The following is a 26054-nucleotide window of genomic DNA, read 5'->3' as shown; positions in this document are numbered from 1 at the left end:
CATTAGAGTTGATTTTAATCGTGAAATGTCTCTCCAGAGCTTTATCATTACAGCACTTTTCACTGTCCATCACTCCCCACTCAGTCATTCTGGGCAAGAGCGTCAGATCCCGGGCTGTCAGTGAGGAGGTGGCTTCCCCAAGGCTGGTTGGAATTGGCTGCACATACCAGGTTGCTGCCCCGTTTTAGCACTGGTTTCTCCCTTCCATAGGCGATATTCTCTCCTGTTCTTAAGCCATGGCATATGGAAACCAGGCAGTGCAGCAGCAGCAAGAATGAGGATAACTAATTGAAGTATATGCAATTTGAACATGATTCCATATTCTTTAGCATTCTTCTCTTGAGCATTCTGATCAAGTGACATAAGACGGCGATGAACCCATCATGTTTGTAAAATAAAATACCGTTGAGACTCACAATTTGTTGAAATTTAATGAAAGTCATTCACATTCCAAAGAATGTGAATCCTGGCATAGTGAGGCCATTAATTAAATAAACCCATCTTAAGTGATGGATAATGGATTGAAGTACTTTGAACACAGGCCTTCAACACCAAAATGTTTGATTTTCTTTTCTTTCACATCACATCTGTCCTGCTATCTTCTAGTCTTTAGTGAATCCTCCCATGTTTGTAAATAAAAACATGTTTACTGTCATAACCTATAGTCACCTGAGCTCCCTTGGCTCTGAAACCAGGGACATAGAACGCTTTCATTGCTAATATGCCCCTTAATTTGATGCTACTGTGTTTCCCCGAAAATAAGACCTACCCTGAAAATAAGCCCCAGTTAAGATGGTCAGCCAGATGGACGCATTTAGTACGTTATGACAATGTTCCAGAAGATGACATGACTATCTGAATAAGTGTATATTGTTGTACATGAAAAAGTAAGACATCCCTGAAAATACGCCCTAATGCGTCTTTTGGAGCAAAAATTAATGTAAGACCCGGTCTTATTTTCAGGGAAACACGGCAGTAAAAACAGCCAGCAGTGGTATTTAATATACAAGCACTTCAAATTCCACATGAAATGTTTAAATGACCACATAATTTTAAAAAACACAAGAGTCCTTTACATGGGCTACCTTGGAAATACTAATTTTTTTTCTCACCCCGTTGCCATTGTGCTAATCATTTTCAGAGTTTCTCCTTTGTAATTGCCTTAACATCCACTTGTAAGCCACACAAGAAATCGGGCTTCTTGTTTTATAATCCTATCTAGTTTAACACACAAAATATGTAGCACTGCCCCACTGGATCTCTTCATGAATCAGACTTGGCTCTACTGACTTTGGACTTGAAATGACTTCTCTCCTCACTCATCAGGTGCAGCTGTCACTGCTGAGTGAGCATCTGCTGGAGGGGCAGAGCCAGCACAGCTCTATTTAAAGGTCTGATCCCTCAGGGTGACCACCGGATGGAGGCAGCACTGACTTGGATTTTCTAATAAGTCCATATTTGTAAATAGCCCCTAATATCCATGCCTTCCAATTCAAGGGCAATTTATCATTTTAATTTCTTGGGCTACTTATTTTAATTTCAATTTTTAGAAATGCAACAAGAACTAATGTCCTCCTTTTAAGCTATAAAATATTGATACACATTTCCCTATTGATAATTGATTCCTGTTATACTTTGTGTTTTTTCCCTGTAGCCTTAGCTCCTTAAACGTACCAGTAGCTGAATCGGTAATGATTACAAACCTGCCAGAACCTCATGTTTTGAGCAGAAAAAGAGGAGACAGCAAATTGCAGGCGGTGTTTGGGGCAGGGGCCACAAGGGTCACATACAGACCACATGTCCTTCCTGGGCTCAGGGAACTGTAAGCAGGGGAGCTTGTCTTATGGCCACTGTGCGTGTCCCAACCCTCACGCCCAGTTCTCTCATGTGGAAAACCCTCAGACTCAGGGGTCCTTGTGCCGGTCTCCATGTGATAGCTGTCTGCATTAGGCAGGCGAGGAAGTCCATGCCTTCAGAGGTGACAGTCTAAGCCACACTGAGCTGCCGGTGTTCCCAAGGCTCAACTTCACCCGCATGTCACACTCACATCCGCGCATCTCAGCCTCTCAGTTCACTGTCCTGGATCATGCTCATTCTTTCATGAATGTGACAAGAAGTACAAGAACTTCTGGCATGGTTTTCTGATCTATGTCCATTTTGAGCAAGAGTGAATGACTCAGACAGATACAGGACAGGATATAATTCGATCTTCTAACATCACACTGATTATCAGGAATACAAAGTACAGGAGGAACATTGTGAAGCCCAGGATCTTGTTCATTCTCCATTTGCATGATGCAATTGAAGAGATCACAAACAGGAGCATGAGAAAAAGCAAAACGATTGCACAAAACAAGCCATTGCTGCTGACAGGAACAGGCTGTAGTCCGTTGATGAGAGAGAAAAGCAACCAAGGAACAGGTAGGCTGCAAGATTGAAGAAACAATGTGAATATTTTTCATGTTTATAATCATCCAATGTACTTAAAAGGTATTTTACAATGTACAAAGCACTTATTTTTACATACACACAATCTATGAAACAGAGCAGAAAATATTAGCCCCATTTCACAGATGAGGATACTAAGGTTCAGGGAAATTAAATCACTTCCTTGGACTCACAACTAAGAACCGGGAGAGCCTAGATTAAAACTGAATTTTCTGCGTCTGAGTGTTTTTCCTTCGTGCTTCATGCTTCTGTAGGGCTAACCCAGATTGGTTGATATGTGACTCATCTGAATTTTTATGATAAGGCCCAGCTCTGGATAACGTTTCTTTAAATTCTTTCGTGATAGGACTTTCCTATGCCCATTTACCTGCCCCACCCAAACATACACATAAATTCAAATTAACGAAACCCAAGTCACCATCCTCGTCCCAACATGACTGGGAAATGCAAACGGCTCAGGTGCTCTGCTCTGACCAGGCTGAGAGGAGAGGGAAGGGAACGAGTACAGGAGGATGTGGCAGTTGTCTGTTCAGACAAAATGCTTATAGAGCTGGCAGCAACCCCAATGCAAAGGAGCAGGAACATCAGGAAGTGAGACTGAATCACTGTTCCTTCCAACCCCACCTCCACCACCTCAGCGGTCAGCGAGCAGAGCGTTTGACTGTATTTGGTCATGGAATGTAATGGACTTCATTTTTCAATTCATCTGTAAATTCCAGTCAGTTACATTTCCGGCAGCATTTTAGTTCTCTTATCCCATCTGGCTGTGATGAATCAAGGGAGGATACTTTGTTGCCTTGCAGAAAGTAATAACATAAATGTCCTTTTAGTCCATGTAAAATGAATGAAGCAGAAAGCCAACGAACAGAGCCAACACAAGATTTTCCAGTCTTACTTAATATGCCTGAGAAAACAACTTGGCCACTCACCCCACGGTGATATCAAATATGTTACTGCCCACAGAGCTTGACACGGCCATGTCTCCCAAGCCTTTCCGAGCGACAATCACACTGGTAATGAGGTCAGGAATTGATGTGCCTGCTGCCAGGATTGTCAAACCCATAATCTCTTCAGAAATCCCTATTGTTTCGCCAACCTGGTAAACAGTAACAGTAATAAGAAACCATGGCAACAGCAGGTGGAAAATCTGAGGCTCTTCAAATTACCAATCGTACTACTTGGTGCAAACCCAACACCTCCCACGGAGCTCAGCACACTCCCTCGGCCTGCGCGAGGTAAGGTGATGGCGGAACCGACAGCGGGGGAGATGGGCCCTAGAGAGAACAGGGCCCCTGCTCAAGCTTCAGGGAAGGACACCATTCTTGTCTAACGTGGAATTAAAGCCCATCTACGATACCACCTCTCACTGTCATGCCAACTACAACACCTCTACTTGTAAAAGAACTGCCCCTCCAAAGATGTTCATGTAGCATTTCCAGAACCATGGACCCCTGCTAAGTGCCAGGAACTAAGGCTGGAAATGAAAGTCTGAGCGTACGACACTGACCGTACTCTCAGCCTAGTGAAGGAGAAATGCTTGCAAACAAAAATTACAGCTCTGTGCTAAGTGCAGTATTCCAGGTGGAACAGAAGAGCCATGGGCACTCAGGAAAACTGATTAAATGCCAGAAAGAAGGTAAAACTGAGCTTGCTCTCAGGAGTGTATGCGATTCACCAGGTGGAGAGGAGCGGGAGATGCGTGACAGAGAAAGCAGGGAATGAGGCTGATAAGAAATGGTCGACGGGAAGCAGAGGCTGAGGGCCCTCTATGTCATGCTACAATGGAAGACAGAAAAGCCACACATGAAAAGCGTTACATGCACTGGAATAAAAAGGCTGCCCTTACAACCCATGTAGAAAGTATAAATTCACCCGGTCCTCACCATTCCCCAGGTACTAGAAATTTACCCTGAAGGAAAATAGTGTACTCGGGACTTGCTGACACAGGATTTTCGCTCCTGCTCACTCACCTGGTGAGCCCACCACACCATGAGGTATGAGAACATGGCTATCCACGTAATAGATCCCAGGAAAGTGACAACGAAAAACTTCCTAGACTCCTGTTGGAAAGTTTGAAAAGAAAGAAAGAAGTTGAAGGGGCTAAAGGGCTCTGGCCCTTCTGAGGGCCCCCAGAATCAGTGATGAAATCTGCTGGAGGAGATCTGGACGTTTGAGCTGAAATCTGTTTCCACCGAGGACTCGGAGGTGGCTGGGAAAGGATGGGTTGGTGGCCCACAGGGGAGTCCGGCCAGTGGGTGTTCAGCAGTCGCCAAACTGAAGAGAGCTGTGTGCCTGCCCTAGATCCCGCCACTCTAGGTGTTTGGTTTGGCCTCGGCCACCTCTCCCTGCCCGCCCTCTCTCCAGCCTTTGGGTGGAGTATGCTAGTCCAATCTTTTCCTATAAATTCTGGGTAGAAATAGCACTTATTACGCTCGGTTTCCACAATATCCCTGTGAAATATGGGAGGGGCGGTGTAGTGGCTTCATTCCCATATTAAACTCAAGATACTGAGAGAGGAGTAGAGAGGGACTGGTTCACACTGCTCATAGTGGTGGGAATAAGCACAGTCTAGGGCCTCCCAAGCCCATCGGTATGCCCCCCTGGCTGCACGGGCCCCTCCAGAGCCGAAATTCCACCCGAGACCCTCTCTGCGGTTGAGCCCTGCCAAGCTGGTTGGCCCGTCCTCTCCCTCCGCTTGTGTGGGATGCAGAGAGACCCCACAGCCTCCCTCCTGGGGACAGAAAGCCTGGGATATGGCTGGGCCAACCCACCAGCCTCCGGACATCGGGCACCGTCAGCCACAGCGGAAACGCAATGGGCAGGAGGAAGAGGTAAATGGCCTGCTTCTGCCTGCTCTCGGGCCACTCCAGGGACAAAGGCTCCTCATTTTCTTCCTCCTCCTCCTCCTCCTCGTCCTCCTCCTCCTCGTCTTCCTCATCTTCACCATCATCTCCGTCACTTCCCTCTTCACCACCTGTACCTTTCTCATCACTTTCGGCTCCACCTTGATTTTCAGCACTGAATTCCTGCTCTTCAGTTTCACCTTCATCACCTTTCATTTCACCATCTTCTACTTGGAGTTCACCTTCACCAGCATCGTTTCCTTTTCTTTCTGCTTGGATTTCACTTTCCTTCTCATCTTCACCATCACCTCCATCACCTCCCCGTTCACCGTCTATACCTCTCTTACCACTTTTGGCTTCACTTTGATTGTCAGCACTGAATTCCTGCTGTTTAGTTTCACCTTTATCACCTGTCTTTTCACCATTGTCTCCTTCTGTTTGGAGTTCACCTTCACCGTCATCATTTCCTTTTCTTTCTGCTTCAATTTCACCTTCACCGTCTAGTTGGGTTTCACCTCCCAGCTGCTGTCCATTTGCACCTTCACCAGGAGCTTCCAGCTCTTCAACTGTCATTTCTCCTGTGCTCCCACCTCCAGCCACGTGTCCATCCTGCAATCCAAAGCCAACATATTAACGTGTAATAACCACTCTGCTTGGTTTCCTTCCCAGTTTCTCCCGTTTATTTATTCTTTTTGTTCTTCTTCTGAGAATGAATCTAAAAACTTGAGTATGAGGAGAAAACTAGTGAAATTATTCAGCGAAGTTCCCGTCACAACATTCCTACCCAATGGTTGTCCAGTCTTTATATGATTATTTCCAAGGATGGAGAACTCATCACCTAAAGCAGCTTCTGTCATCTTTGACAGCTCTGATGAGTTAGAAGCCCACAGTTATACCCGGGAGCTACCCACTGTGTCCATGCTTACTCTGTGGAGACACACGGAACAAAGCTAATCACTCTTCCACGAGACAGCGCTCTTCTCGGCATTACAGATCCCCAGATCCTTCTGTCATCTCCCATGCTATGGCCTAGTGCCCCCTCCCCCTCTGGGTGAACTAATTCTAATTAACTTATCTCCTGAGGAGGCGTCAAAACCTGAACACAGAACACTGCACAGAGTCTAACAGGGTTATCACCTCAGTTGTCTTAGATACTACGCTGCCATTAAGGTTGTCTAATAGGGCATGACATCTTTTCATGGTTACATTGCATTGCTGAGTCCACTAAACTCCTGAATTGTTATATTACCTTATATGTAAAATAATGATGATACCTATTTGTTGAGGATTTTATGTGCCAGGCACTATGTTAAGTGGAATAATAATAATAGCTAGCATCTGCATTTCATGAATCAATTTATGATATAGATAGAATTAAAACCATCTGACAGAGAAACTAGGGTACAGACTAGTTAAATAACTTGCCCATGGTCCACACCATTTGTATTTGAAGGTGAGATTTAAATACGGATAATCCAACTCTCGGCCTCTCAACCACCAAGCTACCCTGCTTTGTAGATGCCAAGGCCAAATGAGATTTTTGGTTCCTAAACCTCATGGTCTGGAGAGTTTGTTAGAAATACAGGTTTCCTCACCCCACTTGGAGCAACTGAATTAGAATCTCTGGGATTGAAGTCAGGAATCTATTCTAACATTCTCACAAGTACTCCCAATAGATGACAGACCAGTGTTTGAGAACCATGGATTGACTCCAGGTTCTAAAAGCCATTGATTCTGAGGTTCCTCAGACTAGGCTCTCAGCTAACCTATAACGAGGCGCTGGTCGAATCCCTTGAACAAATGAGCTGTGTGCTCACGGAGGAGTCTTCTGTAACAAATTTCATGACACAGCCAACCCCCAAGGGACGCTCAGTGGTTCTCAACTCGTATGTATATGAAAACATCACCCGGAAGCTTTAAAACATCCATGTTCAAGGACACGCCCTGGAGAGTTTGACTTAGTCAGTTGAGGGTGGTGCCTGGGCATTTTTCAAAGCTTTCCAAATTATTTTAATAGGCAACCAGGGTTAAGAACCTCTGATGAAGTCAAACATTAATATCTGTGAAGCTTTGCTTTGAATTGGGAACGAAGAGTGAGCTTTCAGTCTGACAGAATTCCTGCCCTCCCTTCCCAGCCTCATCAGGAGAGAAGGCTTTCTGGAGATGACAAGTCATTTCAATCAATAGGGAGTGTCTGCCCAGCCCACACCCTCTTCTCTGAAAACTGTCACCCAATAGTTCCTTCTTCCGTGTTGGAGTCAAAGTACCCCACCTTTCCCTGCCACAGCTGATTGGACATAGGCTGGATCCCCGCTCCATGCCCTGGTTTGAACGGATTCTCTTTTGTGACGGGGAGCCAGTCACTGTGAATCCCCCTTGGCCTGGAGGGCTGGGTAGTGCTTTAGGGCTGTGTGTGCTCAGAAGGAAGCAAATGGAGCCAGGCCCAGGAGAGGCCAAGCGACAGCCCTGCACACAGAGAAGGGGGTGTGAGGGAGAGCCGGACATGGCGTGAGATGCCACTGGGGTCACAGATGCCGTCACTGGCCTAGGTCCAGCTCCACTTCCTGCCCTGGGATTCCAGGAGACACCTCTACACCCTCAATCCCTTTCATTTGAGCTGCCTGCAATGGGCCAGTCAGGATACTCATGATACCACGAAGACGTCTTAGACACTGAACCCAAAATGGCTGGTTTAAGGATGAGCTATAATTGAGTGCTTCTGGGTAAATAAGAACAAACAAACAGGGCTGGAACTTGCCAACTGAATGCTTATTTACTATCAGTCACTCAACTTACTGAGCCCAGCCGTGTGCCAGGCCCTGCGTTTCTCTCTGGGGGGAAGACAGATTATTCAGACTTGGATCCTGCCTTCAAGAACCTAACCACCCAGCAGAGGAACTAGGGAGACTCATAAACAGTGCAAGGAAGGCAGTGATAAGAGCCTTGAGAGAGGGACAATGGACCAGGGCATTCAGACTTGGGGAGCGGGGGGGGGGGGGGGGGGGGGGGCAGGGAAGCCTCAGGGCTCAGGAGGCATTGCACGAGCCTGGAGGGAGACTGGGACATATGGAGGGGAGAGGCATTCTCTGTGGAGGAAACCCTGTGGGCCTAGGCTTGGAGGTAGAAAAGCTTGGAGACAAGAAGTCCTGTTTGGCTGGAGCGTGGTGGAAGCAGAGGCTGTGCGGCTGTGGAGACAGTGGCGTCAGGCCCCGCGCAGCCCTACGGACAGGGCTGAGAGGCCTCGGAAGGTTCCAAGGCCTTTACCCCGCCCCCCGCCCCCCTGCATTTCGAGCTGACTGGTCTCACTGTTGCTGACAGAGCCCCTAACAGTTATTCCTTGTTTCTACAGCATGTGCTAACTGGCAACACCCTCTCATGTGTATTATCTCCCTCATACTAAGGTGTTACAGTGAACTATCTAGCCCCATGATGTATTTGATCTTCAGAGAAAGGGCAGTGCTTACCCCTGAGGAATGAACCTCAGGAAGGAAGGATTTGGGTCAGCATTTCTGGGCCTCAGTTTCCTCCATCGGGGAGAGGCTTGTGCCTACCTGACTGCCAGGGTCCTCCTCCTGATCCCCCTGGACGTCTGGAGCAGGGGCTGCTGTGACCGTGGCCGCAGGGAGTTTAGCTGGCTCTTCCTCTTTAAAGGATAAACATGGGAGAGATCAGAAAAGTGCCAGGTTTGAGGGCAGCTGGCAGAGACCGGTGCGAGTGGCTGCAGGGCTACTGGATTTGTCCCCTTGAGGGTCTCAGAAGGTTTGTCTGGGGCATTGCTTATTGATAGGAAAAGTAACGTGATGTGATGTGAACTGTTATTGCCCTGTCCACAGAGATATTACAGATAAGAGGACAGCTGGGAAGTGGCCATCTTTGCTCCCCCTGTATTCACAGACATTTCTGTCCAGGTCAGTGTGGCCAAGGAACAGCTTGGGCACCTGGAGCAGAGAGAGGCCAAAGCCCCAGGCCGTAGGGTCTGACCTCGCCCCTACCAACTGCATGGAGAGGATCCTGACGATTTCAAAGGCAGCAGCTACGAGGCCTTGGAAAGTCTGCAGAGCTGGGTTTAGCTACAGGCTCTCTCATTTCTTGGCGGTGTGGCTTTGGGCAAGTCACTGGACCTCTCTGAACCTCCCTTGTCTACAGAAGGGGAACAATGACTGCGGCTCTACCTCCTTCCAAGGATTGCTGAGTACATCAGGCAGGCCTGGTGTGCTGTACGGAGCCCACAGGGCAGTAGCTGTCACACTGTCCCTGTCCCGGCTGCCACACAGATACGGGACTTCTGTGTCACCAAACTCCTAGTGGCCTTCCTTCACTGGGGTTGCTGGTCTCAGAACAAACCCCAGCACAACTGCTCTTTCGTAGAAATGGCGGGAAGAAGAAATAGAGTCTAATTTGGGCTGAGATTTAGCAGAAAAAAGTGGGTGTTCAACGACCTCCAGCCTGACTCAGAGGGAGCTGTCCAGCACTGACCTCGGGAAGGGGGCGGCTGGAGTGCAGGCAGCACCGGACTGTCACTTCAGCCGACTGGCTAAGAGAGCCCAAGAGGCGGCCTCAGTCCCTGGCCAACAGGACGGAGGAAGGTGGCAGGAGAAAACCCACTGGTCTCGCCATCCTCTCACCTTCTGGTTTGCTCTCTGCTTTGGCCTGAGGTTTGGCTTTGCCCTCCTGATTCAAGCTTTCCTCCTCCTCGTTCTTGGAGGAGTGTGCTGCGAATGAGAAAGGAAACACATGTGGGACCACATATCCTCGCCACACCCTTCATTTGGCTGGTGAGAGCAGCTGAAGCGGGTGGGGAGAGGCTGGCCTGGGAGTTGCGCTGTCTGGATTCCCGCCCAACGAGGCTTCTTCACCGTGCCCAGTTCCCAAACTTTTGTCCCCAAGTCTCTGCACTGTCACTAACTGGCTGGGATCTTGGGCAAGTCACCTCCCCTCTCTAGGCCTATTTCAAATAACATGGGTACTTTTGGGGACAACAAATATTATGTATTTCCTTTGTGAGCTCACGTGATGACCGCTAGAGAGCTGAACTGAGCAGAATTCTCATCCAGGCTTGGTGGGAGAATGCCGTGATTGATCAGGGATCTCTGCAGTGGGCAGAGAATGGAGAAATAATGGCAGGGAGGTATTTTTGATACCCGTGGGCTGAATTATCGGTAAGGTCCTCTGCAGTGTAGTTTCTATGAATCTTCTAGAAGCTTTGCTATAACTCTAGGCCATGTGCATGAGCCTTTCCTCTCCAGTGGGAAAGGGGAAATAGCTGCCACCAAGCTCCCCGCCACACCCTTTCTGACCGCAAACACTGGGGCCCAAGCAGGGCCTCCTCCCAGATCCCGCGCACACACTTGGCCGGAGCTCAGGGCACTGTGCACGCAATGGTGCTGCCTGATTTCTCGGCAAGAAGAACGGAAGGGCAACTCTCTTTCAATATGATGATGTTCCAGACAAATGCAAAGTGCTTTATGTGTGCAATTTCAGGTGCGAGGCTCAGAAACTGAGGTGCAGGGGTTCACAGCCATGTAGTCTGGGAGGTGAGGACCACGGCACATGTGATACAACAAACTGGTGCCATGGAGTCTATTCTAGCGTCCAGGCTGGCTCTGGCCTACGAGCACTGGGTGACCTTGAGAAGCCCCGGCCCCCCTTCAAGCATCAGTGTCCCCTCTGTAAAAAGGCAATGCCGTGGTATACTCAGAGCAGTGGTGTGGGGTCCATGAGACAAACTAAATAAAAGGCTTCCATTGCTGCAATTAAGTATTGCGTTAGTTCAGACTCTGGACGCACACAGCCAGCATCTGAATCCCACTCGTGCCGCTGGCTAGCCACGGACCTAGCGGGGGGTTCCGTAACCTCTCCGTACCTCAGGTTTTTCATCTGCAAAACCTCAGACTTGTTGAAGGAATAAATGAATCCATACGTGAATGTGCTTGAAACAGTGCTTGGCACCTAGAAAGCACTACGTCAGTTTTCGCTATGATGACAATGACGCACTGACAACAGTAGTTGAGAGCAGCTGCCCCACCCAGACTGCAGTGCTGAGGCCCCACATTCCAGGGGCTTGGGTTACAAAGGGACCCTGGAGATCCTCTAGTCCCTAATCCACGTGCAATCGGGAAACCTGGGTGGATCCAACTCTGCCTGGGTCCAGGAAGGCAGGAAACATAAACACGTCTGGAATTTCCTCCTCTCCACCTGTCTCCTAAACTCTGAGCTGGTTCAGCCACCTCTGGCAGCCGGCTCCATCCTGCAGAGCCACCAGTTTGCTTATGTGGTCCCACGAAGTGTCCTGGTGGGGTGGCCCAGGGGGCCCTCATCAGAACTGAGATGGCAGGAGCCCGGCATCCACTGCCTCCTTTATCCAGACAAGTCCAGCGCCCTTGGCCTTGATCAAGCACTGCAATTTTCTGTTGAGCAGCATGTAGCCATTATCAAAGAAGAGCTGTCCTGCTTCCAGTCCTGGGGCTGACAGTATCTGCTGACTGTTGGCCAGAGGGGCTGAAAAGAAAACCAAGTTCCCCTCTTTCCTTTCCATCCCTCGTCACACACCCTAACCTCTCATTTCCCATGCTCCTGAGGAAAGCAGGTCAGGACCTCTCTCTGTGTTTCTCTCTGACTCTGTCCATCACACACACACACACACACACACACACACACACACACACACACATACACATACGTAAAATCACCAGAAGAGACACGGGATCCTGGAAAGGTAAAGCCTCTTCACGGGGTGAGAGTTTACATCACAGATTGGCTCTGTGGAAGAATTGGAACACGTGGAAAGAGTGGCAACATCTGGACAGCTGTTTGGAAACAGCATATGGAAATACAAACATGTATCTGGAAAGTCTTGGGGACAAAGGCCTTCATCACAGCCCCAGTCCCTCCTGGGTGGAATCGGGGTGGAGAATCAGGGTCCGGTTCTCTGAGCAGGACTGCACCCCAAGCGTGTGAGCAGTCACTCCCAGTGAGGCCGTTCCATGCCCGCCACACGTACACACGATGGACCATGTTTTCTTCGGGATGACGGCCCCTGGCTCCACCACAGCTTGTTTCCTCACACGGCCCCTCAGCTCTCAGCACAGTGGATCATCTCCTGAGTATCAATCTCCTCTGACCTCAACCTGGCCTGAACATCACATAATCCTGTTAGTACAAGGAGGCCAGCTGGCTGCTGTTGGTGGCGGTGGCCCAGGCAGGGGGCCGTGCGATCCCACTGAGGAGAAGTCTTTATCTAAAGGGCTTTGCCAGAGTCGGTGATTCCACAGGAGTGGCCAAGCGTAACCCAGAGATACAGCTTCTTCATGATGCCCAGGCCCGGTCCTCTGCCAGCACTGACCATGCACAGGCTGCCAGCTGCTGCGTCCTCTGCTCTTAAAACCCCAGGCTACTGTTTCCCTGGAGCTGACACTTGGGAGTGGCCTCTCTCAGTGTCTGCCAAGGCTCACCTGGAGGGTTTTCCAAAGAAGGTTTGATCACCTTGTCATTGACCCTGCTTGTCACAGTACAATATACTTGTTTTAAATAGCCAACAACCCAACATTGTGTCTGAAGAAGAAAGTTCAGGGCCTGAGGAAATTCTGAGCCCCCAACCTTTGTCCCTGAGCCAGAAAGGTCAGTCAGGATGGTCCCTGGGGCCCAGGAGTCTGTCTCTGGTGTCATGTTCAGCTGAGTCCTCAGCCCTCCTGCCCAACTGCAACCCCGACCCCTTAGCTTCGGCCCAAAGGCCAACCTGGCCTTGATGGGCCTTCCGCCGACTCTCAGTTCTGCAGCAGAGCCCCAGAGAAGGAGGGGCTCAAAGAGAGCAGGCGCACACCTGAGGGGGGCCTTTTGAGGCCCTGAGAATCATGTTAGGGGCAGCTTTCTGGGGAAAGGAACCAGAAGGCAGGACTTGGTAAGATGGATGGTGAAAATATCAGTTGTCCCCATCATTTGTCAAGTCAGACATCAGCCCCCACTGTACTTTGGGTCCTCACCACCCCCAGAAGTGGTCCTGGCAGCTCCCAGGCTGTCCTTTGGGATCCCCGGCTGGGGGGAGGGGTCAGCAGTCTTCCTAGGACAGAGTTAAATACAGAGCAAAGGGGGTGCCATGAGCTTCTGGCTGTGAGGCCCGACAGGAGGGGCCCCAGAAGCGGCCCTGGCCAGTCACCCTGAGCCCAGCTGCCTGGCTGGAGACAGTGGGGCCCGGGGCTCAAACCGGGTGGGCTCTGCAGGGACGTCACAAGGGCAGCCCCAAAACAGCCCAGTGCAGGGCACGTGGCACTCATGGCCGCACCAACTGCAGGTGAACCCCTTCATGTTACAGGGAGGGCCACGGAGGCAGGGGGTGGTGGGACGTGGATACCCAGGGACCTTCGCTCCTCGGCGCCTCCTGGTCAGTTCCGTGTCTTGGTCTCTGTTCCCAGACTGACGGTACAGGCCACTGTCGCTGCTAACTCTCTTCCCGCTCCACCCTCACCCCAGCCCCTGCCTCCCGGTTGCCCTGCTGCAGGAGGGAAGGAGGCAACTGGGAGAGCAGCAGGTCTGGGGGGCCTTGCTTACCTTCCCCCACGGGGTGCAGGCTGTGAAGCAGGAGCCGGTAAACGGTGCTGCGGACGGTGCTGTTGTGCAGCGAGGCCGAGCTCCTCCCTCGGGTCAGCACGGCCGGGAGCTGAGCAGGAGAGAACGGCACTGACCTCAGTGGGCCCGGGCCCCAGCCAGGGCAGGAGCCGCCACGGCCTGGCTAACCCTGCCTCCCGCCCCTAGAGATCAGGGCTGAAGCACAGGAGACTGATCCTGGCCGCCTCACTCCCTTCACCTCAACCAACACAGTGACACTACTTTCTCAGCCGCCTCTCAACGACTCCATGACTGGCCACGTCTACATACTGAATAACTCCCCAAGGTCTCAGCAAGACCTTGGAGCAGCAGACAATGTGTGCGAAGGATAACACATGACCAAAGGTGCGTCCGTCCCCCCAGCACACCCGCCTGGAGACACACACTCACCCACACAACACACTGTCAGACCCACTGCCCACGGTACAGCAGTCCACACGAGCATCACGGTGCTCTAGCATTGCCGCTCCCAGAGAGAAGAGGCTGTGATCCTTCTACAGAAAAGGACATGAAAACGCAACGAGGCCAGGGCAACGTGCGTCCAAGGGCACGCAGGGTGTCAAAGGAAAGTCATGACTAGCGCCCAGCTCTTCTGATTCCCAGTCCAGATCTTTTATTTCTACCCACGTACTCAAGAGACCTTCACAGGCACACACGTACACACATTTGTAGGTGCACACACACAGATGTGACACACACTGATTCATGGTTGCACAGATAGAAACATTACCGGATTTACAATGAAACTTCCAATGACACACAAACCCTTCCTCCATCCCCACCTTCCGCCTTCCCCATCCCTCTGGCTCTAAACTCCTCTGCCACCTAGTGGCTGTGGTAACACAGTACTTTACAACAGGCCTAGGGATTTTCTTTGGATGGGGAGGCCCCGCCCCTCGTCTCTAAGGTCCCCATACTTCTCCCCGATACCCCATCGGCCAAAGGCAGCTAAGACACGGTTGTTCAGAAACCTCCGACTCCCCTGCCCCTAGGGACTCTCCTGTGGTTCTCTTAGCTCTGAGCGCTCCAAAGCGACAGGTAGTTGGGCTTTTAGAGCAATCACGGCATGCCGGACTGGAAAGGTGGACTGGACTTCATCTGGTCATTTCACAGATGCAGCATGTAAGGCCCAAGTCCACACTGCAAGCTCGTGGCAGAGCGAGCAGTGACATTGTAGGCTTATCTCCCAAACGACATCTCCTCCAAGGCCACGTGAAGGTGAGGGTCCCTCTGGCAAAGGAGCCCGCTCCCTCCCTTGCTCACCCCGGCAGCAATCCCAGCAGCTTCCAGCCCCAGATCCCCGGCCCAGGGTCCCAGTGCCCTGCGTCTGTGGATGTCATCTGAGACCCCGCAGTGTCCTCACTGGGCAGACTGCACATGGCACCCACCTTCAGCTTCTTGTCATTCGGTAGCTCATCCACCGCAACAGACCCGTCACCTGGCTGCAAACAGGGACAGGACTCACAAGATGTTTGGCGAGACCCTCATTCTTTGTCCCTGCTTCCCTGTCTCTCCAGGGAACCCTCAGGTTGGCACACAGAAACACACCCAGAGAGAGCTGGCCTTCCACAGTCTGGCTTCAGCCAGCACACGTTATTCCCAGGCAATTGTGTCCCCTCCCTGTGGCCCAGGGACACCAGCTGGCTCTTAGCCCCTCAGATGAGCCATCCTCTTCCCCGACCTTGAAACATTCGTCATAGGGCACCCATCTCATTCTCTTTTATAGACTTCTGTTCTTTTCCTTCATAGCACTTTCCCAATTTATTTGTATGTTATTTGTATGTTAGCAAACATGCAAATAAACTGACTGCCCCACCAGCATCTTGAAGGCAAACTGCCTAGTTCATTCACTATGTGTGTCCAGCACAAAAACACGGCCAGGAACTTAGCAAGGATTTGATAAATATTTGTTAAGTGAACGGACTGCCTTCTAAATATACCAAATCTCTTCCAACTCTGATTCCCTTGTTCATGCCTTTTCCCTGTACCTAAAATGTCTTCATCCCTCCGTGGCTAGCAACTTTTCAGAAAATACAGGGTGAAATTTTATATAAAGTTTTCCCAAGTGGCCCCTTCCACCCCACCCTCATTTCAACTTACTATGATACATCTCTTTTTGAAAGTGGTCTAACAACAGTGAGCACATTTTGTTATACCAAAATCTGGCTCTGTAATCAAGTAAGTGCATGGGGAAGCTATAGGGCAGCCAGCTGGGAATTGGGACAGCTGTAGAAAATCCAAGATGAGGACACGTTAAGCCCACGTACTTCCTGTCTGGACCACCAGCTTGCCGCTTTGTATTTACTGCCTTGTAATAAATACCATTCAAACTTTTTAAAAAAGTTTCACATACATGAGTTGTCTACCCAGCTAGACTCCATTTTTTGGCATGCGATGAACGTGTGATACGGTCATGTCTGTTCTCCTAACCTGTTGCATAGTGTCTTGTACACAGTAGGTGCTCAGTAAAGATGACCTGAATGCGTAGATACTCCCAGCTGTCCTCCAGTGCTGTCTCCAAGCAACAGGGTCATTAATGGCTGCCCCCACACCCCAGCCACTGTCTTCACCTTCCCATGGCCTTCTCCACCACACCAACCTCCGTGGCCAGGATTAGAACTGGAATTGCTATTCTCCCTTCTCTGTTCAGCTCGGAAAATATAGAAAATACTGCCTGATCCAGGGCTACCCACCCTTCCTTTCACCCACTTTGTTTATTCACTCAGTTCTTACTGCCTGAGCACCTGTTTGTTTACATGGCTCTGTGCTAGTGCTATAAGGATACAAAGGCATTTAGGACATGGATTTTATGTCCAGAAAAGAATTGAGACCAATGATAACACAAACACATGACAAAGTAGAATGTGTTTTAAGAACGGAGGGGCATAGATTAAAAGGTGTTGTGCTGCGATGGACAAGAAAGGCTTCCAGAAGTAGACAGAATTTGGGTAAGCTGTGAAGGATAGGGGAGGTTTGAATGCTTGGATACACACCGAATGAATGACTAAATGATTGGATGACAGAAGGAAGGAAGGAAGGAAGGAAGGAAGGAAGGAAGGAAGGAAGGAAGGAAGGAAGGAAGGAAGGAAGGAAAGAATGAAGAAAGAAACAAATAAATATACAAATGAATGAAACAGAGCAGAAATAACCAATCTGAATATGAAGGGGGGCACTGTGGATTTTCTGAACAACTTCCCTAACTCTTTCATGATGCACCTGTAAACTTACTGGGATGCTGGAGTCTACAACACTGAACCCCGCTGGATCACCCATCTCCCTATTTGTCATGACCAACCCTCATCCAGTGAGGTCTTTTTGGAGGCAAAGAATGATGAGGGGCCAGCCTACCCTTTGGGATGGCTGGTTCTGTTGGCAGAGGGGCAGGAAAAACCCACTTTTATCCCATGATGCACACGTCTAACGATTTCTCTGCCATTCAGATTTATTCAAATCAAAACAACTTCTCTGTGGGATCACTGTTTATTGCACACATCTGTATCTTCTAACCTCAACTCCATGAAATAAACGAAACTAGTATTATTATTGCCATTTTGATAGGTAAAAAAACGGAGATGTAGAAAGTCTATGACTTGCCTGCCTTTACAAAGATAATGACAACCCTGATCTCCTAATCTCCATTCAAGGTTTGTTTTTGTTGTGTGTTTTATTTTTTTTTTTTACTAAATCACATTTCCCAAGCATAACAAGAAAATGAGGTCCAATCTATATTCTCTAGTGGCTCTTTTCAAATTATTGAGGTAAACGGACGTGAATGTTTGTCTGCGTTAGAGTGTAGGTGATGGGTCTATTTCTGGGTAGCCGTACCAGCAAGTAGGTGCTCTCAGAACAGGCGCTTACGACAAACACATTCCCACATCCGCTTCTCACACCACACATTCTCCCTCCTCTCTCCTCCGCCTCATCACCCCCCTCGGCTTTCTGCCTGTGACAACTAGCAAAGGGGCTGAGGAACTGGAAGAGGCTGTCTTCCTGCCAGCCAAGCCCCCTGCAGCTGTGATGCATCTGGCTAAGAAGGGGCAACGGGAACTGCTCCCGGAAACCTGGGGAGGCCAACGTGGCAGCCCTTCAGCGGGCTTGTCCTCTCAAGTTCCAGTTTCTGTGTCCCACTGATGGAGCAGTTGATCATCGGCCTCTCCCCTTCTAGCCCATCCATGACATAGTTCCACAACCACACATTTCAGTCTGTGATTTTTTAAAACACATTCGCTCCACAGATATTTCCTGAATCCCTGCTCTGAGTCCTGCCTTCACCCAGTTACACTCCAGCAGGGCGCTCTTCACTGCAGCCCTCACTGAGTCCAGGCTAGAAACCCAACAGGCATCCCGAACCCTTTCCTCTCCTCACAGCCAACGTCCAATCAGCTGCCAGACCGAATTCCTGAAAATCCTCCGATTTGGCCTTATCTCTCCACTCTCCTGCCCACACTCCTGCAACAGCCTCCTGACTTCTGACCTCTTCTGGTTCATTCTCCACCCCTCAGCCAGTGATTTTCTGAGCAAAGCATGTCACGTCCTTCCCCTGCACCCTGGGGGCCCACTGTCCTCAGTGGGGAGCCCAGACTCTTTGGCTGAACACACACCAGCCTCCTGCTCACCTCCAGTCAAGCCCTGTCCAACAGAAACAGAATGCGAGCCATATACATAATTTTAATTTTTTAGTAGCCGCATTTTTTAAAAGTAAAAGAAACAGGTAAAATTAATTTTAATAACATACTTTATTTAACCTAATGTATAAAAACTATAATTCAACATAGTTTTTGAAACGTTAATGAGATATTTTACATTTTTTCATCTTAAGCCTTTGAAACCCAGTGTGTGTTTTATACTTCCAGCACATCTCAATTCAGAGCACTAGCTCATTTCATATACATGACACACATGCACATACACATGTATGTTATGTATACACTGGATGCCCACAACAGCCTCCTGACTGGACTCCTGCCTGCACAATTTACTCTCTACACAGCAGTTAGGAAGCAACGTTTTACATACGGCTCCTCATTACAACATTCCCTATCGAGCTTCAAATACAATCCAAACTCTGTGTCTGCTCACAGCGCCCTGCATACAGCAGCTCCCACCCTCTTCCCAGCATGCCCTGTACCACTCTCCCCTTACTCACCAACTACACTGGCCCCCCATTCTCTCCTCCAATACACAGAGCTCTTTCCCCACTCTGAGACTTTGCAAATGCTGTGTCCTCTTTGGAATTCTTCCCCATGGAACACGGGGTGTTTCCCGTCTCATTCTGCAGATCTCGACTTGGACTTCTCCTCTTCCAAGAGGCCTCCCTTCCTCGCCCTCACGAAAGGGGGCCCACACTCACTCCCCATCACATGCACTGTTTATTTCCTTCACGGCACTTGCCACACTCTGAAATTACCTTCTTAATTTATTTTACTTGTTTATTATCCATATGTCCACTCACCCACATTAAAAATTTTCTGTTGGATTTGTGTTTCCAATTTATACGGGTGGCAGAGCATCTAGAAATCATGCTGTTCTTTGTAGAATACCATGAATATCTAATTTCATACTTAGTCCTATCATACACACTAGGAGAAAATATACTGTGTTCCATGGATGCATGTAAAATCTCAACTATAAGCATACACGCACCCGTGAAAACAAGATATTGGACCAGGCATCATCAGATGTTTGAGTTTTTCTGTGAATATCTGTTTGTTTCCTACGCATTCACTTTGTCATCTACTAGCACCCACTAGCAGGGGAACACTAAAAGCTTAAGAAAATTTTACGAGGAAAGAAAGCCTTTAAGTTGACAATTCTGTTCTTACCATCTTTTCCTGACAACTGGGGGGAAGCTGACTATTATTCAAAGAGTTAAAGGAGGGAACCCCTCAGCCCAGGCTAGGATGGGCTGCTGGAGAGCGCAGCCTAAATTGGGGTGGGGGGCGGGCAGAGGCAGGAGGGGCCCTGGTGGCTGCTTCCTATCCACAACCTGCCTGTCTCCACAGCAGGCAGCTGGCAGTACAGTAAATGTCAACCCTGACAAGAAACCTAAGGGGACACCAGGTTTGTCTGCTTGCAGGTGCTGTTGGTTGGTTTAATAAACAATCCCACCAGGAAGCAAACAGCCCCAAAGGCATTTAGGAAAGAGTGGCAGTTTTCCTCCAGTTTCACATTCTGAAGTACTTTGGGGGTAGAATGTGGGTACAGGGTTTTCCAAAGGGCCCAGACCCGACTCATTCTCTGCCTTGCTTCCCTTCTCATCACTGGCACCCCAAAGGACTGTCTTGCCAATCAGTGTCTCATGCAAATGCCTGGTCCTTCCTGGCTAAGCTCATAACTCTCTCTCTAAAGATGAGCCCATCGTCCTTCTAAAACAGGTAAGACTTTCCATTCAGCAAGGCTAACACTTTAGTTTTGCTGTTTGTTGGCTTTCTGTGAGTACACGTGGTCAAAGCGTGTCAGACAGGTATCATTTCTGGCCAGAACAAATACAATGAGAGCTCCAAACTCAGAGCAAGTTTCAGAGCAAGCTACGTTAGGCTGTGTTGGTAACTATACAAACACTTACCATTTCCTTATTGGGATAGTTCCTTAAACCAATCAACACATGTCAGTTTGACAATGTTAGCTGAAATATGTTAGGATTTAATTTTTGTTCAGGCTGTGTCAAAAGTCTCTAAAATAGTTACTATCATATTTCCCCAATAATAAGACTTAGCCGGACAATCAGCTTTAATGTGTCTTTTGGAGCAAAAATTAATATAAGACCCGGTCTTATATAATTAAGACCAGGTCATAGGTCTTGGCCGGCCAAACACAGACATAAAGTACAAGCAAAGGCCATTCTTTCTCTCTTTGGCTATCAAAAACGTGGGGTGAGACTCCAAATCCATAGTTTTGAAAAAATTTTCAAAACGGCTTTTCAAAACAGCTACAGTTCTTGAGTCTCTTGGACTAATTTTCAGCAGGCAGTGGTGAGTGCTAGAAAGTCCTAACTATAGGGTTTTCATTTGAAATAAATATAGATTCGCTTTCAAGCATAGCCAGGAATTCAATATGCTTTTAAAAAATAATGTTGTTCATTAAAAACCATCCTGGATCTCTTCCAACTAATAGCTAAGAACAGAGTTGTAATAAGCACCCTCTCACTGGTGGCCAAAGAGCTGCTATGAAAGCCCTTGAAGAGTCTGTTAAGTAGATTACACTTCACTTCCTTGGCAAGCTTTGCTTTGACGGTCTGGCTCTGATGAAATGGAAATTCAGAATTTGTAGAGTTTAAATGAAAACAGAATGACTATGAAGGATTGGGAGGCAAATCAGAGGCATTTTGAAAACAGCTGCCTGATGTCTACGGGGCAGTGGATGTTTTTCTCGTAGGAGAACACCAGGCTTCGCGGGCACCGTTGGGCTGCCTGAGAACATTAGGAAGGAGCCCCGTTTCTTCACAGGAAGTAATGTAACACTCTGAGCCTCCCTTACTTTTTGAAGGCTCTGGCTTCCTGGAGCAGTCGTCTGGTGGGAAACAGTGCTGAGTGGGGAGTTAGGATACTGGATTCCAGCTCTGGTATCTGCTGGCTGTATTACGGTGGGCAGCACGTTTCTCCTTTTTGGGCAATCTGCAAATGTGGCATGTAGAGCTCAGCTGACCAGATAAAACGGCCACTGTGCTGGGCCTGCCAGAACTGAATTTAATTGGACACAGGACATTATCAATGAATGTTAGAACTAAACAGGACCTTTTGGTGACTAGCTGGACTTGGTCATTTCCCCCAGAGAAAAAAAGGGACCTGTACAAGGTCGCACAGTCAGTTAAAGGCAGGATCCGATCAGAACCCAGGTTTCCTGACTCTCAGTTCCGTGCTCCAACCACATTATCTCCAAAAATCCTAAACGAAGTACACTCCATCTCCTTTGCATCACGTATCTTCCAGACATGTTGCTGAGTTTGTTCTCCATCTTGCCCACTCATCAAAACTGCTCTGGATTAAGTAGCTAAGTCCTTCCACTCTTTGCACACAAAATTCTGCTAGCTCCAGGGGCTTCTCTGAGACCTGAGACAGGTAGGCTATGAACCAAACTTTGCCCAAACTCAACCTTCAGGAGCAGGAGAGAAATGGGGTCGGTGTTCCCGAGGGAGCCCTCACTTTGGAATCTCAAGGAACAAACAACTTTGAGATGAATTTTCAGCGATCACTTCCCCAATTCAATCTTCCAGGTTATTGAATCATGCAATATATTTAGTAGGAAGGTCCCACCTGGGGACAGAGAATTTCTTGGGAAGGAACTTTGGGGCCAGGAGAAAGCCCAAGGATTAGAGCTCCTGGTATCTGGTCTCCAGTTAGAGCAGAGACAGGGTTCTGCGCCCAGGGCTGATTTGTCTGGATAAGAGGAGCTCCCATCTTCTCCAACATTTTAAAAATATAACAAAACCCAAAAAATGCCTCCCCGCTTCTCAGACCCCAACTAAGCCCCAGACCCTCCAAGTATGGAATGTGAACAAATAAGATTAAGTGAGATGAGGGTGCTAGAGAAATCCTAAACACCATGCACATGAAAGAGATTATCATTTTTTCACTGCCTGATATCTTCTTGGACATTTTCCAAAGCCCAGCTCAAATGTCATTGCCAAGACCAAGTCAGACCAACTTGAGTTCACACCCTGGCTCTACCACCTATTTGCTGTGTGACATGCACAGGTGGTTTAATTTCATTAGGCCTCAGTTTCTTCCCCTGCCAATAGGCGATCATAAGAATAACCATGTTACAGGGTGACTGGGAAATAAACCAAGGTCACGCTTGGAAAGGCCTCAGCGTGGTACGTGACGCAGTATAGAACTCGAAATGCTGAATGGAGAGCAAGGGAACCACAGCACCCATCTCTTGAGGTCTGACCCAGCACTTTCCACTCTTCAGTCCCTGCATTCCCTTCACCCTGTTGCCCCAGATGAGCTAGAGAAGCCTCAGCTGGCCTGCCCTTACCTTGGTGAGATCCCCCAGAGCCATGACCTTGGCCGCCGGCCTCCTGCTGAGCTGCTCCTTCAGCCAGAGCTCTAGCTTCTTGTTCCACTTCATGGTGAACACATACAAGGCGTAGGCCAGCAGCAGCAGCAGGCTCTCCCACCAGAGGATGAGGCTGTCCAGGAAGAAGGCAATGAGCATCATCAGGTCAACGATGTAGAAGGAGACGTCGCGGAACAAGGGCCACCAGGTGAGGCTGAGGATCTCCCGGGAGAAGAGGGCACAGGTGCCGATGACAAACAGGACATTGAACACAGCAGAGCCCACGATGGTGCCGATGCCCACGTTGCTGTGGGAGATGAAGACGCCAATGAGGGAGGTGAAGAGCTCAGGGGCAGAGCCTCCGGCGGCCATGAATGTGGCTCCCGCCACATCCTCAGAGATCTGCAGCTTGTCTGTGATGACACCCAGCGCTGGGACGAAGTACTCGTCACAAACGATGGCCAAGGCCACAAACACGTACATCATGCCAAAGACGTGTAGGACCACCCAGCCCTGCCGCCGCTCCTCCACGCTGAACAGGTCTGGGGGGTACTCTGCCTTGGGGTGCTGGTCCGGCCAGCTGGGGGGCAGTGCTGAGGGACTGCGGCTGGGCGCCTCTGGGAGCAGAGCCGTTGTGGGGCGAGGGGCGGGGGTGGTGGGCACAGCGGGGGCTGGCTCCACAGCCACACACTGGCGGACCTGGGTGGTCCAATTTACCCCGACGTTGGGGGCTGCTGAGGTGCTGGGGACTGGGGGTGGTTTCTTCGCCAGCTCCCAAAAGGTGGCGAAGAATATTCCAGTGGTTGGTGCACTCGTTCTGGATGAGGGCTTTCTAACCTTCCAGGCAGCAGCAGAAGCTTTAGTTTCTGCTGGGCTGCTGCCTGTCATGGTGCTAATCGTCACTTGCCCCTTAGAGACAGCAGTAGGCTTCAGAACTGTTCCCTGGGGAGTTGTCAGGTTGTTCTTTCCCACGAACCCCGGAGTGTTGGTGGAGCTATTATTGTCCACTCTTCTGGGTGTAGTCAGGGTGTTCTTTTCCACCATGCTTGGAGAAGTCACGATGTTTGTTTCTGCATCTTTTATCAGGAAAGTTGGGGTATTATCAATTATTCCCTTGAGAGTAGTTGGGGTGGTTTCTTCCACTATTCCCTTGGAGGGGTTGGTCTCCAATATTTTGTAGGTTGCCATAGTTTCACTCTCTCTCACTGCTGTTCTGGGGGTGACCCCATGGCTCCTTATCAGGGTCAAGAGTTTGGCTGGGACATAACTGTTTACTACGCTACCAAGTGGGGTGGGGGTGGATTTCTTCACCTTTCCCCTGGCTTGAGTTGGACGGTAGCTCTTCGTTTCTCCCCGGGGTGTTGTTGGGGTATAATTCTCTACCATTGATCGGCTTGACGTTGAGGCGTAGCGATTCGGTACTCCGCTAGCTGTGGTTGGGATATTGTCCGTCACTCGTCCTGTGCCCACTGCTGTTGGGCTATAGTTATTTTGAGGCGTTGCTGGAGAGAGGCTGGCTGTTGTTCTTGGGGAACTGGGAATGTTCTTCATTGTTATGCTCCGCATTGCTTCATCCCTGCCCACGGTGGTTTGGGGCGCCCAGGTCTCACCCTCCATTTCAGGGCTCGCTTTTGGAGGGTCACTGCTCACCATCAGCATCTCATCGTTGGGAAGGTCCCGACTGGCCAGTTTTACAGGGTGTTGGGAAGAGACTGCTGCCCAGAGTGTGGGAAGGCCCTGGGGGCTCCTCAGGTGCTGATAGGTGGAACCAATGATCAACATGCCCAGTAGGAAGAGGAAGCGACTCCAGCGAAGCCGTTTTAGCCGGACTAACCGCCTTTCCTGCACCCCCATCCTGACCAATTTCCTCATGACAGCCAGTTATGCCAGGTTACAAAAGGCCTCTCATTCTGTCCACTGCAAGATGGGGGCTGTTCTGGGACTCAGGTTGGTGATCAGGGAAGATTTCTCCATGAAGTCCAGCCAAGAGATATCCACAAACCTAGAAGAACACAAAAAGAGGTTATTTGCCGCTAAGAATCCACCAAACCCTCATCTAGAAATGAGTGACAATTCATGTGGTGCTTTTATGCTGGAAGGCAGAGGGAACAAAACTACCTCATCCCCTGGCTGCAGGGGGCAGTGCCTGCTCACGGGGGGGGGGGGGGGGTGCTCCATCTCAGGGTCCTCTGTGCTGTGGAGGCAGGCCAGCAGCCTAGGTTTCTGAGCTGGGTCTACCCAGCCCTCCTGGGCTCCCTGCCAAAGGCCTGCCACCACTTCTCAGGTCCTAGCCTGAGTTGCTGGGAATTCAGTCATACCTAGTCGGTGCCCCAAGTCACAGATCTCACCTTATAAAAGGCAGAAGGGAGGTAACAAGACATGGTTTTAAGCTTTAAATTAAAAGAGGCAGAAGTGGAAGACAGAGGCAGAGATATCAAGGCTTCATATGTATTTTTTTCCAACTGACTTAAAACGATTCCAGCATATCATTCAGAGACACAAAGCTTAAAAGTTAATGTCATGAAGCTCCCCAGACAGTGCATGTGCTGGGAGGAACACTGAGAATGGAGTCAAAGGCCTGGATTCCCTGCTCTACTGCTTACCATGTGTGTCACCCTGGACAGGCTGAACCTCAGTTTCATCATCTGTGAAATGGGCATGATAACATATGTCGATTATGCAAAGATGATCTCTAGAAGGACATCTGGAGAAGGGAATTAAAGGGCAGGGGTCAAAAGGAGACTCACTTTTCAGTGTATCTTATTGTTCACTTTAACCATTTAACCTTTTTATTATATACATGTTATAGTTTAAATTTAAATTTCATTTAATAGAAATAACAATAGTAATAACAAGACCTAGCTATGTAAATAGTAATAACAATACCCATGTCACAGGAATGCTGGGAGGGGAAAAGGTCTGTGAAAAGCACTGTATAGAATCAAGTGCCACATAAGGGTTATTTACATCAGGGCGCAGAAGGAAAAACCATGAAAGACCCTCAAAGAATCCTCAATTTATAAAGAAGGGCACTGAGGCCCAGCCCAAGTAAGTATTTATGAAATATCTAATCAATGTCCACAGATTATTACAAAACAATAACTAGAAATGATTGGATTTGCATGTGAAGTCATCTATTAGAAGTGAGATGAGTAAGCCATCTCA

The 26054-nt window shown here is 49.1% G+C and overlaps 1 protein-coding gene across 1 annotated transcript; it reads right to left on the bottom strand.

The window, feature by feature from the left end:
* SLC24A1 (solute carrier family 24 member 1) lies at window positions 1-24761 on the bottom strand (the record flags this gene model as incomplete). Its single annotated transcript, XM_081047318.1, has 8 exons — window positions 1-2426; window positions 3378-3544; window positions 4419-4508; window positions 5220-5897; window positions 8843-8934; window positions 9917-10003; window positions 13836-13944; window positions 22869-24761. 8 exons carry the CDS (start codon window positions 24759-24761, stop codon window positions 2177-2179), a joined length of 3366 nt encoding a protein of 1121 aa, XP_080903444.1. The 3' UTR covers window positions 1-2176.
* Window positions 24762-26054: the final 1293 nt, after the last annotated feature.

Source organism: Rhinolophus hipposideros (genome assembly GCF_964194185.1).
Source record: "Rhinolophus hipposideros genome assembly, chromosome: 5".
In the NCBI taxonomy this organism is placed as follows: domain Eukaryota; kingdom Metazoa; phylum Chordata; class Mammalia; order Chiroptera; family Rhinolophidae; genus Rhinolophus; species Rhinolophus hipposideros.
Note: the sequence above shows the minus strand (reverse complement) of the source record. Positions and strands in the feature narration are given on the sequence as shown.